This window comes from Alligator mississippiensis, chromosome 1 (genome assembly GCF_030867095.1).
Source record: "Alligator mississippiensis isolate rAllMis1 chromosome 1, rAllMis1, whole genome shotgun sequence".
NCBI classification, from domain to species: Eukaryota; Metazoa; Chordata; order Crocodylia; family Alligatoridae; genus Alligator; species Alligator mississippiensis.
The window spans coordinates 144,269,932-144,287,735 of NC_081824.1; the positions used below are offsets into that span (position 1 = coordinate 144,269,932).

The window sequence follows — 17,804 nt, forward strand, 5'->3', positions numbered from 1 at the left end:
CTGACCATTTGTACACTGAGAATTCCCAAGTTACAGCAATGGTATGAATGATTCCATATGGTGAACCCTCTCCATTTTGATTCAGGTCACACATCGACCCTCTTATACTGAACCAAGAGCTTATGGATGGAAGTCACTTGTGCCAGTCTCCCACCCAAATGTGTTTGAGGACATTAACTCATCGTCTTATGTAAAAGGTAACATTTTTTGGAAAGCGTTATTGCTACCAGCTGTAATCTACAAGTGAGTCCAGTGCATCCTTCTTTTGCTCTAGGAAGAGGCAACACTTCATGTTGCTGTAAGTAAGAATGACCTTGCCTCTGCAGTAATAATGGGTTGAATGTGGGAGTCAGCATTTTCTTTCATGGACTTTGAAAAAGGTGTGGAACAACCTTATACTTCAGCTTTTTCATATGCCCTCATTGATTTGTTTTTTTTCACCTGGTAGACAGGTATTCATCTACCTCCGGTAGTTCGGAGGACATGCCCCTCTTGCACAGCCAGAATGACAACGTATGTAGCTCAGCTTCCTGCAGTAACAATGAGGAAGCACAGGTATGTTTGTGTGTGCAACAGTGTAATGATCCACTAAGGTTTAAGACTTTAGCTTCCACAGACAGCATGCTAAGTCCTAGTTCCAGTTTGGTGAAAGGCAAAATAGCACTGATTTCAGTGGTACCAATAATCTGTCTGCTTTCCTTTCCCACCCATTGTTTGGCAGTGGGCTCTATTTTTAAAAATATTGTCTTATTTTACAAATGTCATTGTAGGTTTCTTTATCAAAGTAGTCTCATGTAACAGTTTGGCATAAGCATGTTTACAGGCTAACTAATCTATATTTTTTTGGGCACAGGAGAAAGAGAATCTTAGCTTTAAAAAGGCTCAAAAATCCCTGAAACCTTTGACTAAAACTACGTCCTTGACTGCCTCCAGAAAAAATGGCATAACTTCAAGTACCAGCACAACACCTACAGGAGGTTCTCAAAACTTTCTGGATGCTGAAGCAAAGGTTTGAACTTACTTTAGGTATTGCCTTTTGTGCTGATTTCTGACAGTACCAGCTCCAGCCATGCCGCTGTGTGCTGCACTAATATGTTTCATCAATCCATGCAAAATGAAATTCATAGATTTATTCATTGATTCGTAGATGTTAGAGGCTGGAAGGCACCTCACAAGATCATTGGGTTCAGTCCCCCTGCACTTGGACACCATTTTTGCATGAGCAAAAAAGAAAGTCCCCATTTCAACCTTCTTTCCTAGCCACTCTAAAATAGAACATTTCTTTCACAGGTTAATATTAGCTGAGAGTCTCCTAAAACTTCAGGCTTTCTTATTGCTTGATAAAAATGTGTACAATATTGTGAGATAGAAAAAACTTTCTTTCCTATCTACAAGACTTATCTGCTCACAGCTCCCATGCAAAGCTTAAAGAAGCAAAAGTAAATATTTTATTCTCCCCCCTACAATTTAGCTGCCACTTCACAGCTGTGCAGCGTGTGTTTTCCATCTGTTGCCTGACATTGCTAATGTACTTCCCAAGGCTTTGCTGCAAAGGCAGCACTCAGAGGCTTTTGAGATGTCTTGAAATAGATAGGCAGGCAGCAGACAAAAAAAGCGCCGAACTGATTTGGGTTGTAGATAGATCTCGACAGGGGAGAGAAATAAGAATAGGAGGCAGTTGCATTTGAGAAGGGAAGCCACTGGGAAACATGTCAAGGAAGTAATGCTGAAGCTGAGGGAGGGCATTATATTAGTTGTGAGGGATTAGGCCTTGCTAAAGAACAGTGCAGAGGATAGACAGCTTTGGGATGTGGCTGGCAGTATCAAGAGTTGGTGTACTTTTCCCCATAAACTCTGTGGAGTTGGGCCTTTGCCCTCCTGTTGGGCACCTGAATGCATCCCTAACTGGAAAGGAGAAATACATTGTGTTCCATTGTATTCCTACCTTCAAAATAAATGGCATGCTCTCTGACTGTAGGTGATATCAGCTGAAACTGATTTGTGGCACTATGAACTTAAGTCTCATTTACATTGAGAACCCTTTACACCCTTGATGTTTGTACTGTTGCCAGAGTAGTGTAAATGAGAACTGGACCTCACACTTGGGTACCACAAGCACATGAGGCACCCTTGTGTACTTGGCTCCCATGGCAGGGGCTTTTTATTTAAGAATGCATTATATTGAAAGCTTGCCTAATTTTGGACCAATTGAATGGTTGGAACAATAAAAGATATCACCCAGGAAAACCCTTGCTTTTTGCACATTTACCCTCTCCACAGGTGTGTCCTCACATGCAGGGGCATGCATTTGCCATGGCACAAATACCAGGAGCACAAATTTATGTTCCTGCTTTTTGCCACTGTGCACATCCCTGCATGTGGAGTTTGCTGCAGGGCAAAATGTCCCACTTCGAGGAAACTACTGTTTCCCTGCTCCTAGCTCCTGGCCTACTGGAGGAGCCAAGGGATACCTAAAGCAGTGGAAATGCCCTGGATGGCAGCCAGAGCATCTTCCTGGAGGGCCCAGCCTCCAGTTGCTCTGGCAGATGCTTCTGGAGCATGCACCATGCCGCTTTTTTTTGCAGCAGTTTTTTTTTTTAATTCCAGGAGGTCCTAGTATCAAATTTTGGTGCAATGCTACAAATTTGCAGTGAGGTGAAACAGCTTTGAGGTGCTGCAAACCACATGTGCATGCTCATTTGGATGTGCTCCCTTTTTATAAATTTACTTTCAAAGTGCATTGTTTGGCTCTCTCCTTCCCCTTAAAATTGTCCCCTCAGGCCAAATCCAGATGAGCATGGATGTTTGGTTCCCTGGGGACAACTAGTGGTGGTGGCTCACCTTGTGCAGTTGGTAGTTGTGCCCAGGAAACGCCTGTCAACATGCACTGTGGTGCATGGCAAGTTACCCCAGGTTGGGTAGGGGAGGCTGGGGCCAGCACTGGGCTGGCCCCAGCAGCCTTACCTGGGGTCTTGGGGGCCTCCTGGGGCTGCGGCAGTGGTGATCCTGCCACTTGGAGCCTTGCTGGAAGCTGTAGCATGGCTCCACCAGCCAGGCTCCGGTTTTGAGCAGCACACACTGTCCCCATGTGTGCCACTCATTTTTTTTTTGCATCAGTTTTTTTAACCCCTGATTATCCAGGAGTGAATCCTCTCCCTTCCCTCCATGCTGCTTCCTTGCAGCACAGAGAACAACTGAACGTGTGGTATGTGGTACTGCAGATGTCTCTTTGGCACCCCATACCACATGGCCACGCTAGTTTTGAAGGCAGCCTCTGTGTCATTTTGTTTTCTTTGAGGCAAATGATGTGAGTGAATATTCTGATTTAAAAATGAGAAGGGAACTTAATGAGAAGGAAACCAAAGAAGCATAAGTGCTGCCACAGAGAAAATGGATTTGTTCTCACCACAGATTCTTTTTCTGAAAGAACAGTCTTTTACAGTATGTCCCATACATTGACCTTCGACATGGATTGGTGTTTATAATGGTTACATAGAGAGTTATATTTTCTGCAGAATTGATTAAGGCTGTTGAAAATATTAGCAAAAGTCTATGTTCATATAATGGCATACAATGTTTCTGTAGAGTTTGCTGCCAAAGTCAGTGTTATCAAGAAGGCCATCACTGTATGAAGAAAAAAAGAAGAATGATGAGGAGGTGCGAGAAAAAATAGAATATCCAGATGGAAAGGTGAGAGATCCTAGACATGTGGACATATGGAAAAGGTGACCAAGATGGAAAAGGCAACCTCTGCTATAGGGTTTGAATTACTATTATATACCTTGAAGGGAACATTTTGCAAATGAAGTTTCCTTTCTCCACAAAGGTGAACATCATGACATGTCTTTTCTTGGGCTAAGTACAAACAGTCAAAAAGCCTGAGGCTGAATTGATTCAGTCTTTGTAGGATAGTCTAAACTTCAGAGATTAAATTGAAACAGAAGTAAACAGACATTTATCTTTGATTCAGGAATGCAACCACATGCCTGCAGTGACTCAGGCCAGAAGCCAGGGGGCACTAGAGCATGGCTCTCTGGCATGTAGTCAGGATGGGTTGTATGTTCGCTTCCCCTTCCTGCTGCCCCCAGGGTCCCTGGGATTTGCAGTCCAAAATCACAGCAGCAGGACTATGCAGCAGGGGTATGCAAAACGAGCCCTATTAGATTCGGATTCGGCCCAAAGCAGGGACAGTGATTTGATCTGTTGATTCAGATCACTGTCCCTGATTTGATTCGGCCAAATCCAAATCTGACGATTCAATGCTGATTCGGCGAATCAGTGATTTGGACACAGGCACAGCTTTAAAAGTTTTTTCTACATACCTTGAGGTAGCAGGCATGGCTTGTGATCGCTGTGGTGCTGGGGCGGATGAAGCATCCCACAGCAGTGCAGGGGGCCCACCACGTGCTCAACAGTGAACCCGGAAGTAGACCGGAATTACTTCTGGTCCACTTCCAGGCCCGCCAGGGATCACATGCCCCCACCCCCCTGTCTCCTCCCCAGGCCCGGCGATTGGCTGCAGAAGGACCCAGGAGGCACCAGTCGCCAAGTCAGGGGGGGACCCCCAGCACGCTTCCCGGTGGACCCAGAAGTGCTTCTGGTCCACTTCTGAGTCTGCTGCCAAGCGCACTGGGGAGCCCCCGGTGCTTCTGAGGGATGCTGCATCTGCCCCAGCACCGCAGCATTCAGAGCCCCTGCTACCTAGAAGTATGTAGAAAAAAACATTTAAAGCTTTATCTACATCCAAATCGCCAAAATGTCTGAATCTTTCCAAATCAAGTCAGAGGGTTCTGAATTGATTTGGAGAAATTAAAGGGTTTTCTGATTCGATTCAGATTTGGAGATTCAGCCACCGAATTGGGCTGAATCTCCACCAAATCGAATCAGGGACCGAAGCTTCACACAGCCCTACTATGCAGGGTTGCTCATCACTTCTTCTTCCTGCTTCCAGGTGCCTCTGGGATTTGTAGTCCACAGTCACAGCCAGCAGTAAGTTTGAGCAGGAGAAGGACTGTTTAACGCCCCCTCCCTGGCCCCAGACCGCAGCCAGGGTTTGCTGGGGGGGGGGGCAGTCCCCCCGCCAGACTAGGCTGCATCCCTAGCTGGGCTTGCCCCCTCCCACCCACTTTGTCAGCCAACCCTCACTACTCTGTCTAGGGAGCAGAGGGGCAGGGCCAGCCCTGCTCTCGGGAGCAGACAGCATAGCCCATCCCAGGGCTGAAAAGCATGCTGGAAAGCTGGGGGACTGTGATTTAACTTGAACCAGGAATGGGTCTGGAACAGAAGTTTCATAAACCAGTTTGACCCAAATCAGTTAAGTCTGAGACTGCATTCAACCAGGTTTATCTTAAACCAGTTTCAGCCATTTTGAACCTGGTTTATGTGCACTGAGCTTCTGTTCTGTTACAGGTTTAAACCAGTTTCTGATCACTTAAACAGGTTTATGTAACTTCTGTCCCTAGCCTTAATGATGTAAGACTATAATGGACTGTGAATCTGGGCAGCTTGGTTCTCTTCCCAGCTGTGCCATTGGTTTTCAGTGTAATCTTTGGGATGTCTTCCCTGCTTTAGTTGCCCTGTTAGCAAACTGGAAGTAATGATAACTACCATGGTTAGGTGAAAATCTTCTACTTAAGCAATGATTGAGCTTTGAAAAACAAAGATTAAAGACAATTTCTTTTTGTTTATTTTTCTTTTGAAGTGATTCTAGTGCTAGAGAAAAATGACAGCTCTGGTGACTGAAAGCCATCTACTGCACACAGATTAGGCGCAGATGAAGTAGTGACAGAGGTGGCACTCTCTCACTATACCTAAATAATGATCTTCAGAGGCCATCTCAGTTTGTACTTGGAAACTAGCTCATTCATTCTGAGCCTGGCTGTCCCAATAAACCAGCATCAAAAACAGTTGTATCACTTAGGTCTGTGGGGCAGCACTAGTTCTAGTACCTTTACAGGAAGCATATCTGATGTCTGAACTCATTTCAACTACCACTTCTGTTATGTATCCAGGCAGTCCTGTCTTGTTCAACTCTTTCTTCAGTACTAATTTAGAGAGAGAGAGATTTTTTGCAATTGCTGTCAGCTCTGGAACAATTTTCTCATGTAAATGGAGTTTAAAACATGAGACAACAGTTCATTTTTTTATTTCTGTTCCTTCTTTAGCCTTTCTGTTAATACTACCAGTGATGCTGTCAATTCATGCCAGTTGTTGTAGTTTTTGTGATATAGGCATCCATCAGTGAAGGCTGGTCTGAAACCACCCACTTTTTATAGTTAATATTAAGTGGACTTTTGGAAACTTCTGCCTATCGTAGCTCCTTCTTACAAAAATGTCAAATGCAGTAGTTCAGCAGCTTGAAAGAAAATAACTGAAAAGAATTGGCCTGTGCTTTTTCACTGCTGTATTAAATTAATAAAATCATGAGATGGGCTGGCCTTTTTGCAGGGCTGGAGTGAGAATTTTATGGCATTAGAGCAGGAGAAAAACAACAATCCCTGCCCTAAAGCACATGGGCTTGCTAGTAGCAATATTTCTTGTTTTAAATTGCTCTTAAGAACAATTTTTAGTTATTAACCTCTAATGTTTAAGTAAAAATGTATTTAAAGAGAAATATGACCTTAAGAAATAATTGTTCTGCCTGTTTTCATAAAACCCTAGGTCCCCCTTCCCCTAAATGTATTTATTGCTCCTCTTTGTTGTGGGAGACCTTCCTTCCCCATCAGGGAATCTCTGATGATATTGGAGCCATAGGGTAATATTAAGGAACAAGTTATTCTGACTTCTCCACTGAGATTTTACTAAATGGGGTCTGTTATGTAAATCAATGTAAGCTAAGCAAAAGCAGATACCGAAGTAGCTCCAGCAAAGGCTACTTGGGTTAACTAGAGGCTGTGCTAGACAGCAGATCTTGTCTGAAACATCAGCTGCAGAAACATGCACTGCTGACATGTTTCTTCTCATCAAGAGCTTTTGGGGGATTTTCTAGGAGTTCTCTGCATGCAGCAAAGGTAATTTATGTAGAGCTGATGCACTTCTGATGGGGTTACATTATCTGGAAATATGACTGGCTATTTTTTGTTCTCACCCTAAGATAACTCATTGATCCCCATTGTTTTGGTCCCCCTTTATTCTGGTCTCCTAGATGATTCCATTTCTTCTGACTTGCATGCAATATAAATACAGAATACAAACTTTAACTAGTGTGTGGTTGTCAAGGCCTTAGCTCATCACAGCGGTGTGGCTAAGAAATCTCTGTCTTTCACAGAATCACAGTGCTCCCTTACATTATTAAACTTGAGTTGGCTGATACAAAAAACTACCTGGCCAGCCTCTTGCAAAACAAAAATAGGATTTATATAAAATAGATGTCAAATGTTTTAGCTGTTTCCTGGCACACAGACTATGCAGAAATTACTTACTGGTGTAGCAGAAGTAGGCTATGAAATACTGTGATGTAGCCTGGAGTCCCTCTGTTAATTAAGTATTGGGGGTGAATTCTCCTTTGAGTTACACAAGTGCCATTTCACTGACTGCACAGAGGCTGCACTGGTATATCTAGGAGGCAATTCTGGCATGGCTTGTTTTTATTTGTGCACTTAAAGGTTGAAGAGGTACTTACTGATGGCCGTAGAGTCATTACTTTTCGCAATGGTACCAAGAAAGAGATAAGCGCTGATAAAAGGATGACTGTGGTTAGCTTTTTCAATGGAGATGTGAAGAAGATCATGCCAGACCAGAGAGTGGTATGTAAACATTTTGGCTTTCCTTTTTTTCAAAGAAGAAAAGCTTTTATATATATTGTGAAAGTGATTTGTATGACATTTTTGGGTAGTAGGAAAGGGGAACATTTTCACTAGGGATCTAAATGAGAAGGGTGGTAGTGAACTAGGCCAGGCAGGCTGTTCCACAAAGAAAGGGAAGCATGGAAGAGGATGCAGGCTAGCAACTAAGAAAGAAAGAAATAGAGCATTGTTGCCAGCATCTTGGGTGGACAAATGGAAGGGGGAGAAGTGAGACAAGGTAGGGGGAGATGTAACTCTTTGGAACAGGGATTGTTTCCTCCTTACATATTTGTACAGGGCCCAGAGCAATGGGGCTCTGTCTTTTGGGTGCTGCAGTAATAATGATGATGATAATAGTAATGCAATAATGACCTCATAGTAATGAACTGTCAGCTGGGATATAGATTTGAGGAATACTTCGAGATAAAGATGAATATTTTAGTCCGAATAAAGTGTGTTAATGAGCCATAGGAATGATCCAGTGGTCAAGGAAGATCATTTTAACAGCTGTATGTGTCTGTTTTATATTATGCTTGTTCTTTATGCTGCTAAGTATGAGCACAGTGCTTGAACCATCACACTGCAGGTTAGGTATTATGCATGTCTCCTTTTGAAGCTGAGCAACTACATCTTGCATTTAATAGTCACTGGTTAGAGAGCAATGAGGAAGTTTCTGCTGTGTTGGAAGTAAGACTCCAGTCTAGAACCTGCTCCCTTCAGGGCAGCATCTGTTCCACTGGGCCACAGACCCTCCAGGTGGCTCTTATATTCCTATAAACACATATCTCCCCCTCCTGGCAGTGGAGGGGGGCACGTTAGGTAGTACCAGACTGGGTCAGAACACAGGCCGGTCTAGCCTATGTATATCAGTGGCAGAGTGAATCCTAAGTGGATGTGTATGTATGCAGAACCTACCCAGACTGATTTGCCCCCTGCCTCTCCTCTCTTCCAGCTTCCAAAGGAGGGAGTGAATAATGCCTAACCTGTACTGTGGTGGTTAGAGCACCATGCAGGGAAGTCAGACAGAGGGAGTGAAATCTCCTTTGGATGAAAAGGCCTAGAACCTTCCTGTCTGACTATCATAATCACTCAGCTTAAATATGGGTAGAGTCCTCTTCTACCTGCTTAATACCTGCCAGCCATAGGGAGGTTTGTCTGGCTAGAATTTTGTGACTTAGACGCATATGTTAGGGTATGTAACCATGTAGCTCCCCAGCCAGTGCATAGTTTACTGTGCATTCACACTATACACACAAATGCTTATATGTCCACCTTGTGCAGGTAATTCAGGGTAGTAGTGTTGTAAACTGTATAAATTCCAGAAAGGCCACTTACATGGCTGGAAAGCCACCATTTTAAGGGCCCAATAGGTAAATGAATTTGACACTCAAAGGGGTGTAGGTTGTAGCTGTGTTGGTCTAAGGACATAGGCAGACAAGGTTCTTTGGGTGCATCTGATATCTTTTATTAGACCAACTTAAATCTAAATTTAAACTTAAATTTAAGTTGGTCTAATAAAAGATATCAGATTCACCCAAAGACCCTTGTTCAACACTCAAAATCACTTTTCCAAGAGAGATTTTTTTAGGTACATTTAGTATAATCATATTACTATGAAAATATTGTGAACAGACTACAAGCCCTTCACTCTGCTTGCAGATTTATTTCTATGCAGATGCGCAGACAACCCACACCACTTATCCAACTGGCTTGGAGGTGCTGCAGTTCCCTAATAATCAAATAGGTATGTAACAGCTTGTAAACTTGAACTACTGTTGCAGGATTGTTTTGTTATAAAAATGAACTCATTCTGACCGTGGCAGACTGGGTTGTGTCTCTGGGTTTGACTATACTTTCATTTGAGTTGTTACGTGATAATGGGCAAGTCATTAAGTCTCTTTGTACCTCTCATTCTCCATCAATAAACTTCAAACCAGTGATACTTGCTTTGAAATCTACTGAGGTAAAAGTACCATTTACATGCTTATCATTATTGTTATTTATTCTTTTGTTTAGTGGTACATCATCTGTGCTACCTTTCCCTCTGTTATGTTCAGTAAAAGAATATAATGTAGTTTCAAAGAAACCAACAATGGGGGAGTTTCTAAGCAGACTTTTTTTCCTACAGAAAAACACCATCCTGATGGCACCAAAGAAATTGTGTTCCCTGATCAGACAGTGAAACGTCTCTGTACTGATGGGCTAGAGGAAACAGTTTTTGCAGATGGTACTTTAGTAAAAGTAGAAAAGTAAGTTTCATGCAAGGTGTCATGAACTGGACATAGAGCATATGTGTAATGGTTAGATTTGAGTAGTGGGCGAATTCATAAAACTTTAGATGGATTCTTAGAAAATGGTATCTTACCAAGGGAATGTTAATTGTGTTCTAAGTGTGCACAGATTTATTTGAAACCTTTGAAAGGATGAAAGGAAGAAGGATTTGGATTATAATTAGAGGAATGTGGCGACCAAAATGAGGTGTGGGGGTTTATTGTCTACTGCCTTGCACCTTGTGTAGTCTCTTCTAGCTGGACTGAGTGGGTCCTAGTTTGGTCTTGTAGCACCTTACTTGCACTTTGTGTGCACTCACCTTGTGTAGCTGTAAGTGATTGACATCACATCCAAGGCACTGTCAGGCATGCCATGAGAAATGTGCAATAACAGAAATGGTACTGTCCTATGCATAGCTCATAGGAGCACTGTGGCAGTTGGTACTTGTAAAGTGCCTTAAGGTCCTTGGATGAAGAATGCTGTGCAAATGCTGATTACATTATTCATTGTTATTTTAGTTACATTTATGAACTGAAGAATCTGTGTGATGAAGATCTGATTGTGAGAACTGCTGAGGGCCATTATCCACCTGTAAATGTCATCATAGTTAGATGGTTGATGGTCTGAAATGAAATGAAATTGTCACAGGGAAGCTTTCCCGTACAACTTTATGTTCCATTCTCACTGCTGTAAATCAGTTCTATTCACACAAAGACAGTCTCAGCTGTGCTTGTCCCTGAATCTCCTGCAGTGGTGAAGGCAGTACATGGGTTAGAGTTATCCCTGGTGGCACAGGGAGATATCAGTTACAACTCCTTGCACCAACTGAAACTCGTATGCTATATGAGGGATTCAATGGGAGTGAAATCAGACACACAACTCTGACTTCTCCTTTATATCTTTTACCACATTTCTCCACTGCCCCATGCTGTCCCGGCCAATGCTGATCACTCTGGAGGAGGTCCTGGCCATCAGCAAAGGTGATACCGCTGCAGCTTTCTGTTCTTGCAGTTTCTCCCCAGGGTATTTTCTGCTGCCAAGAACTATGTTAGGTTATACTGTAGACTGTGAGATGTATCTGGTCCTCTTGTTGTTTTTAGGAATGGAGACAAAATGGTGATATTCAGTAACGGGCAGAAGGAGATTCATACTGCACAGTTCAAGAGGAGGGAGTACCCTGATGGCACCAGAAAGACTGTGTACTCCAATGGACGACAGGAAACAAAGTATTCCTCTGGACGGGTTCGAATCAGAGATGAAGAAGGCAATATCATCCTTGATAAGAAGTGATTCATCTCCCTGATGTGCCAGGTTATATGTAGGTGGTCTGTCCAGGCTAGTTTCTGCTTGTGATTTGATATCTTTATCCCTTGGAAGCACACACCTGTTACATGATTCTTTCTTTGTCTCCTTACCTATTTTTCTGTTCCCTGAAATAACTAGAACCTGGCCTTGGAATATTTAAGCTCCTGCTTTTCCAAATGAACATGCCAGGTTGAATTTTATTTATACTCAGTGGGTGTGTCTACACGAGACACTTACTGCACATTAGTGTAATAATAATGTGCTGTAGTGTGTCACAACAAAAACTGTGCTAATATCCTATTACGCCGTGTTATTAGGCTCATCCTCAGTAAGTGTCACTAAATAACCATGTGCTGGTGCTACTACACAGTAACTCTAGTTACTGTGCATTCAGTTACTACTTCATTAAAGAAGTACTAAACTAAATGCACAGTATGTAAGGGGCATTAATGGACATGTAGATGCGTCCACTGAATGTTAGGTGCTTAACCTAATGGGTAAGCCTAATGGGTGAGCATCTCATGAATGAACTGCAGTCATGCCCATCCCACACAAATATTAACACACCAATGATCCTTTTCATAAGAGCATTTGCCTGGTGATCATGGCCAAAATGTATTTGTGTGCTGGTTGCTTACCCTGTCCATTGCTGGAGTGGCTGCATCTCAGTGCTTTTATGTGCACCCCACAGGGGCAAGACACTTTAGGATTCTTTGGAATTAATGCAATAGTATAAATATAAGATGTTAGTTTCCAGGTGCCTGGTCCCAGAAGTGGAATCCAAAACCCTGAAGGGAGTGCCTAGCCTCCCTATAGGCAGACAAGGTCCTTTGGGTGAATCTGATATCTTTTATTAGACCAACTTAAATAGTTGGAGAACAATTTTTAAGGGTTTTTGAACCCAAAAGCTTGCTTAAAAATTGTTCTCCAACTATTTAAGTTGGTCTAACAAAAGATATCAGATTCACCCAAAGAACCTTGTCTGCCTATGTCCTTAGACCAACACAGCTACAACCTACACCCCTGTAGCCTCCCTATATAGTCATTAGGGAGACTTAGTCTCAGGTTGGGATTCAAACCACCAGCGCGCACACTTAAAATCAGCATATTCTGTGGGAAGCTGTCTAATGCTTAAAGAGTAGGGAAATGCTAAAGACAGAGGAATGTCTTAATTTCTGCCTCTCTTGGAGCAGGGAGGCACTTTACTCAATGCTGTAGGGCTGCACCTATGACCCCTTGTGTTGAAGCTGTTTCATCATGCAGTATGAGTTCTGCTGGCCAGGGCACTCAAGGCCTGTCTGTTTTGTATCCAATGGCTGTTTAGTGTAAAATATAGAAATCATCCTGGGAGCAGGAATTAGAATGAGTACTCTAAATCATTAGGCAACAGGCTCATGTTCTTTCTCTCTCTCTCTCTCTCTCTCGCCTAATGAATCTTGAATTATTTTCTGTACAGTGGAACAGCTTCAGCAGGAAACATAGAAAGTGTCCTGCCCAAACAGCTTATAGCTTGATGGCTACGTGTGTCATCCCTCCAGAGAGGTGACATTTAAAATTTTCACAGAGTCATAGATCCATAGGATTGTCCATGACTAAACCATCCCAGTCAAGTGTTTGTCTAACCTGGTCTTGAAAATGTCCGGGAATGAAGAATCCACAGCCTTTCTATGTAGTCTGTTCCAATGTTTAACCACTCTCATAGTGAGGAAGGAAGTTCTTCCTAGTACCTAACCTAAATTTCCCTTGATGCAGTTTGAAGTCCTTGCAGCCACATAGATTATTCTATTTCCATCCTACATATAACAACATTTCAGGTATTTGAAGACTGGTATCAAATCTCTCTTCAGTGGGTGCATCTAGATGTACATTAATGTGCTTTTCCTAATGCGCATTAAATTTAATACCTCCAATATGAGGCACTAAATTAATTCACATTAGGCTGCGCTAATGCACAGTAGTGGAACAACATGCTTTTAGGTGATGCTTAATACGCAGTAGCCTATTTTAATGTGCATTAGCATAGTAGCACTTTTTAAGTGCTCCTTTAAATAGGCAGTAAAATAGGTATTAAAGTGCATGTGTAGACATGCCCAATCTTCTATTCTCCAGTCTAAATAATCCCAGTTCTTTCAGTGTTTCCTTGTAAGTCATGTTTCTCAGACCTCTAATAATTTTTATTGCTCTTCCCTGGACCTTTTCTAATTTGTCCATTTAAGTGTGGGGCCTAATACTAGACACAGTATGCTTGGTGGGGCATCACTAGAGCTTAATGAAGCAAAAGAATCACTTCTCTTGATTTACAAGTGACACTCCTGGTAATACAACCCAACATGCTGTTGACTTTTTTTTTTTTGCAACAAGAATGCATTGTTGATTCATATTCCACTTATGGTCCACTGTAACCCCCAGGCTCTTTCTTTGCAGTACCACAGAATAGCCATTAGTTCCCCATTCTGTATTTGTGCATGTGATTTGTTGTGTCCTAAGTGGAGGATTTTGCACTTGTCCTCATCAAATTTCATCCAACTGCAAGGCTCTGGAGACAGCCCCATATACCTAGGGGAATCTTAGTGGAACACAGGGATTACTCGCTTATCAGATGCTACCTGCAACTGCTTTCCCCATGGATCCTGTCTGTCACTCATCTTGGATTTTTCTACAGTAATGAAACATTTATTTTCTGAGGCCCAGGTCATCTCTTACTCTCTGGCAATGAACTCCTTATGCCCTTCAAGCTTCTACAGACTTCCTCCTCTATTTTTTCTTCACATGCAAGTGTAAAATAAATAAGTGCAAAACTATGAAATTGCTTGTTCTTCTGTTTTGTTTCTGGCAGCTCAGCTTAAAAAATTTGCAGTTACTCTCCAGAGCACGCAGCAATTTGAATGGAACAAAATGCGTGCAACAAGTTGCTTCCTATTAATATTGACCACAGGCTTCAGTGTGTGTATAAATTCAGTTACTCTTCTTTCAAAACATTCATTGATTAATACATTTTAAAGTAATGTGGGTGTGATGATATAGTTGTATTTTGTTCCTTTATCCCTGTGTACAAAACAAAATGTTTAGAAGTGTGCTTTTTACAGTTGTAATCTATTTATATTTGTGTACTCTACAGAGGTAATCTCTTATTAAAGAAACCCCACAAAAAGATATCCCTTAAGAGACCATTCTATTTCAAGTACTTTGTCAAAGAATGATATTTCCATGTTGCTAAAGAAAATCTGAAACATGGCAAAATGATTTGTCTCACATAACTCCTACAGCAATATTCCACCACTAAAAAGCCTCATTCAATTTCACTTGAAAAATAGACAGGGGCTGTGTCTGGATGAGTGTAGCCATGCGATATGTGGCGCCACAGACACATCTGCAGTGCTACATACCACACAGTCAGGTGTTTTCCAAGTTGCAAAGGAGCAGCACAAGGGTTTTTTTGACCCCGGATATACAGGGGGTCAAAAAAACCTGCACAAAAAAAGGTGGAGTGGTGCACGCAGGGTCAGCGTGTGCTGTTCAACACTGGAGCCTGGCCAGCCAGAGCCACACTCCAGCTGCCGGTCAGGCTCTGAATGGCAGGATTGCCACTGCTGCAGCCCCATGAGGCCCCCAGGACCACCAGTAAGGCTGCTGGGACCAGCACAGTGCTGGCCCCAGCCTCCCCTACTCCACCCAGGGTAACCTTCCATGAGCCAGAGGATCCATGGCATAGGCATTCCCTGGGCACAACTAGTGGTGGCACAATGTGTCTTGCTGCTAGTTGTCCCAGGAGAGCCAAACATCCATGCTTATGTGGACACAACCACAGTGGTTAGTTCTGTCAAAGAGAAGCATCAATCTTGAGGAAATCCCTTTTATGAAAAGTTTACTGCTCTTCAGTGAACAAGCAGGTTTTCAAATTGTTTTATGGATGTTTTGGAATCATGAAGTAGGTTTACTTGTTGGTTTTACCTCAAACCATGGTTTACTATCCAGTAATCCACTTTTTTGATCCACTTATTATTACAATCTACAGTTGACAATGGAAATGTCTTGTTTAAAAGTGCCGGTTTCTAAGCAGTGACGGGCGCACTTACCCTCCAGGGGGCTTTAAGAAGTTGTACTCATAATCTTCAGAAAGATTTGGACCCTGCTTGCTCCTGCACAAGGTAGGCTTGTGGCTGTGTTTAACTATGAGTCTGGTCCTGTTCCTGCTCCCATTGAAATTTGTGGACAAAACTTCCCTTAGCTTCTGTGTGGCTAGACCAAGCTTTGTGTGAGCACAGAGACTGCTGATTTATGTAGGCGCATTAGCAAGATGGATGGGCATTGTTTTTGCAACCCCTCTAATAAACAGCTTTTCTATCTATGGAGCCTCTACCTTTTCTTCGTAAAACTGTGTTATTGCAGATATAGTTTTATCAATAAAATGCCTCCATACTGACCATCTTAGCCCTACCTATAGCACCTGGTAACATACAGTTAATGCAATTTATCAAAAATTGGAGAGAGAGAACATTTCTCTCATTCCTGCAAAACACATCATAGAAAGTTCAAACTATCCTTCTTCCTGTCTTAGGTAAATTCCTAAGAAGTTAGTTGGAGTCATGCTATGTCACCCTGGTAGAGGAAGCAAATTCCAGAGCTAACCGTTTTCCACTAAAACTGCCCTGCTTCTAGCCCACTGGCATTTATGTCAAGGGAATGTTGCTTTGAGCAGAGGGTGAAGTGAGCTTGAGCTCACAAAAGTTTTATGCCTATGTAGATCTTAGATTTAGTTAGTCTACAAGGTGCAAACCTGTCCTCCTTTTGCCAGTGTTGCTTTGCACACCCAAACTGACCTCTGCTACAAAGTGGTGTGCTTCCATTGTACATTTGAGGAACACTTAGAAAGCTCAGCCACCCCAAAATACAGCATTTTGCTTTGTTAGCAGCAGTGCTGTTCACTTACCAATGAATCACCTGCTCTCCCATATTCAGTTCCCAGTGCAGTTTGAGGCATTGGCCGTCATCTTTAAAGCTCCTTCTCTTGAGCAACTACCTTCCTCTTCATGTGATACCCTGACTGGGAAATTAGCTGGGATTGTCTTGCTAACAAATCCCTAGATTTGTATGTAAGAGCAGTGAGGGCAAGGCATTTCCAGTGGAGAGTAGAGGGGAAATACCATGATCGCCAGGTCTCTTGTGGGCTAAGAAGTGGTTTTCCTAGGGTGACGCCTGTCCCTTGCACTCTGGGCTCACTGACTTTTACAAGTCTTCCCCAAATGCAGGAAACTCGACTGCACAATTTTGTGGCAATAGAAGACAGCTTTCTTGCTTTCCCTCTGGCTTGCTCCCTGGCCTTTTGGCTAAACAGGAAGTGAGATAAGGAAGCATCTGAACCCCAGGGTCCCTGAGCCCTAGGCTTGCACATAGCATGTCTGCCACAGATTTGGGGAGTATCTGAAGCCCCAGACTGATACTTGCCCAATAGTAGAGCCACACAGACTTGAACGATTATGCTCTGCTCAGTCAAAACTTAGAACTTGACTATTGGGCTTTGTCCAAGAGACTTTGGAACTGATTTGGCACTTGAAACAAACAAACAAAAAATCTTTACCCTGGAATTCCTGACCCTGCTTCTTGAACAGAGGGAGAATCATTTGATTTGCAGGATATTATTTTACAGCCTGCTTAGACAGGCTTTCTCAGAAGGTTTGTTGGGTTGCTTGTGTTGACTAATGCCAGTTGCCAGATGCATTATTTTGCTGTGCTTGTCCTTATTGTAAATGTGCCGAGGGTGGTAATGCATGCTGTCTGTGAAATAAATTCAATTTATGCTGTGTTACATGAGAAGAGAGGGGCCTTAGCAAATAACAAGAGTCTGAATGTTGTAGTAAAGAATTTTATAGATCAAAAGGAACACCTTGAATCTGACCCTGAAATAAACATAAGGAAAGAGCAAACAGCAAAGAATCAGTGAGTTAACCCACCTACCGGTTATGTAGTAGGATTCTTTTTCTACCACCACTTCCCTGAGAGATGGGTTCATGGAGGTGCAGAGTATGTGGCAGTAATCCTCCCTGGAGGTCACAGTGGGCATGTCTACACGTGCAATTAATGCACTAAAATACTGTGAAGTAAGCTTTCCTCAGCAGGGCATTTACATGTGCTCCTGTCAGGAGCAAATTTGCTCCCAAGGGGAACAGTTTCAGTGCAGGGCTACTCCAGCCCTGCTTTGTGCCCTCTACACCATTCAGGGGGATTTTCAGGCTCCCAGGCGTGCCAGCCCTGGGCTGGTAGGGAACACTGAAGTCAGGCCCTGGTCTCCAAGGATAGGGGAAGCTGTCCTGCCTCCAGGCCAGCTCCCTTCCAGCCCCATGCCCAATCTGCAGATTGGATATGGGGGCTATGAAAATGTGCCCTCCTGCAGCTGCTGCTTCCCAGCCCTGTGTCCTAATTGGTAGATCAGGGCAGGGGGCTGAG

At 43.0% G+C, this 17,804-nt stretch overlaps 1 protein-coding gene across 1 annotated transcript in view; it reads left to right on the forward strand.

Moving 5' to 3' along the window:
* The window catches only part of LOC102561979 (centromere protein J), a 74,849-nt gene extending 62,566 nt beyond the window's left edge, over positions 1 to 12,283 (forward strand). The window contains exons 14-21 of the mRNA XM_019479701.2: positions 86 to 197; positions 449 to 555; positions 854 to 1,009; positions 3,586 to 3,690; positions 7,605 to 7,745; positions 9,444 to 9,528; positions 9,913 to 10,033; positions 11,156 to 12,283. Coding sequence (XP_019335246.2) covers positions 86 to 197; positions 449 to 555; positions 854 to 1,009; positions 3,586 to 3,690; positions 7,605 to 7,745; positions 9,444 to 9,528; positions 9,913 to 10,033; positions 11,156 to 11,345 — 1,017 coding nt within the window. The 3' untranslated portion in view covers positions 11,346 to 12,283. The remainder of the gene's footprint in view (positions 1 to 85; positions 198 to 448; positions 556 to 853; positions 1,010 to 3,585; positions 3,691 to 7,604; positions 7,746 to 9,443; positions 9,529 to 9,912; positions 10,034 to 11,155) is intronic.
* The last annotated feature ends 5,521 nt before the right edge of the window (positions 12,284 to 17,804 follow it).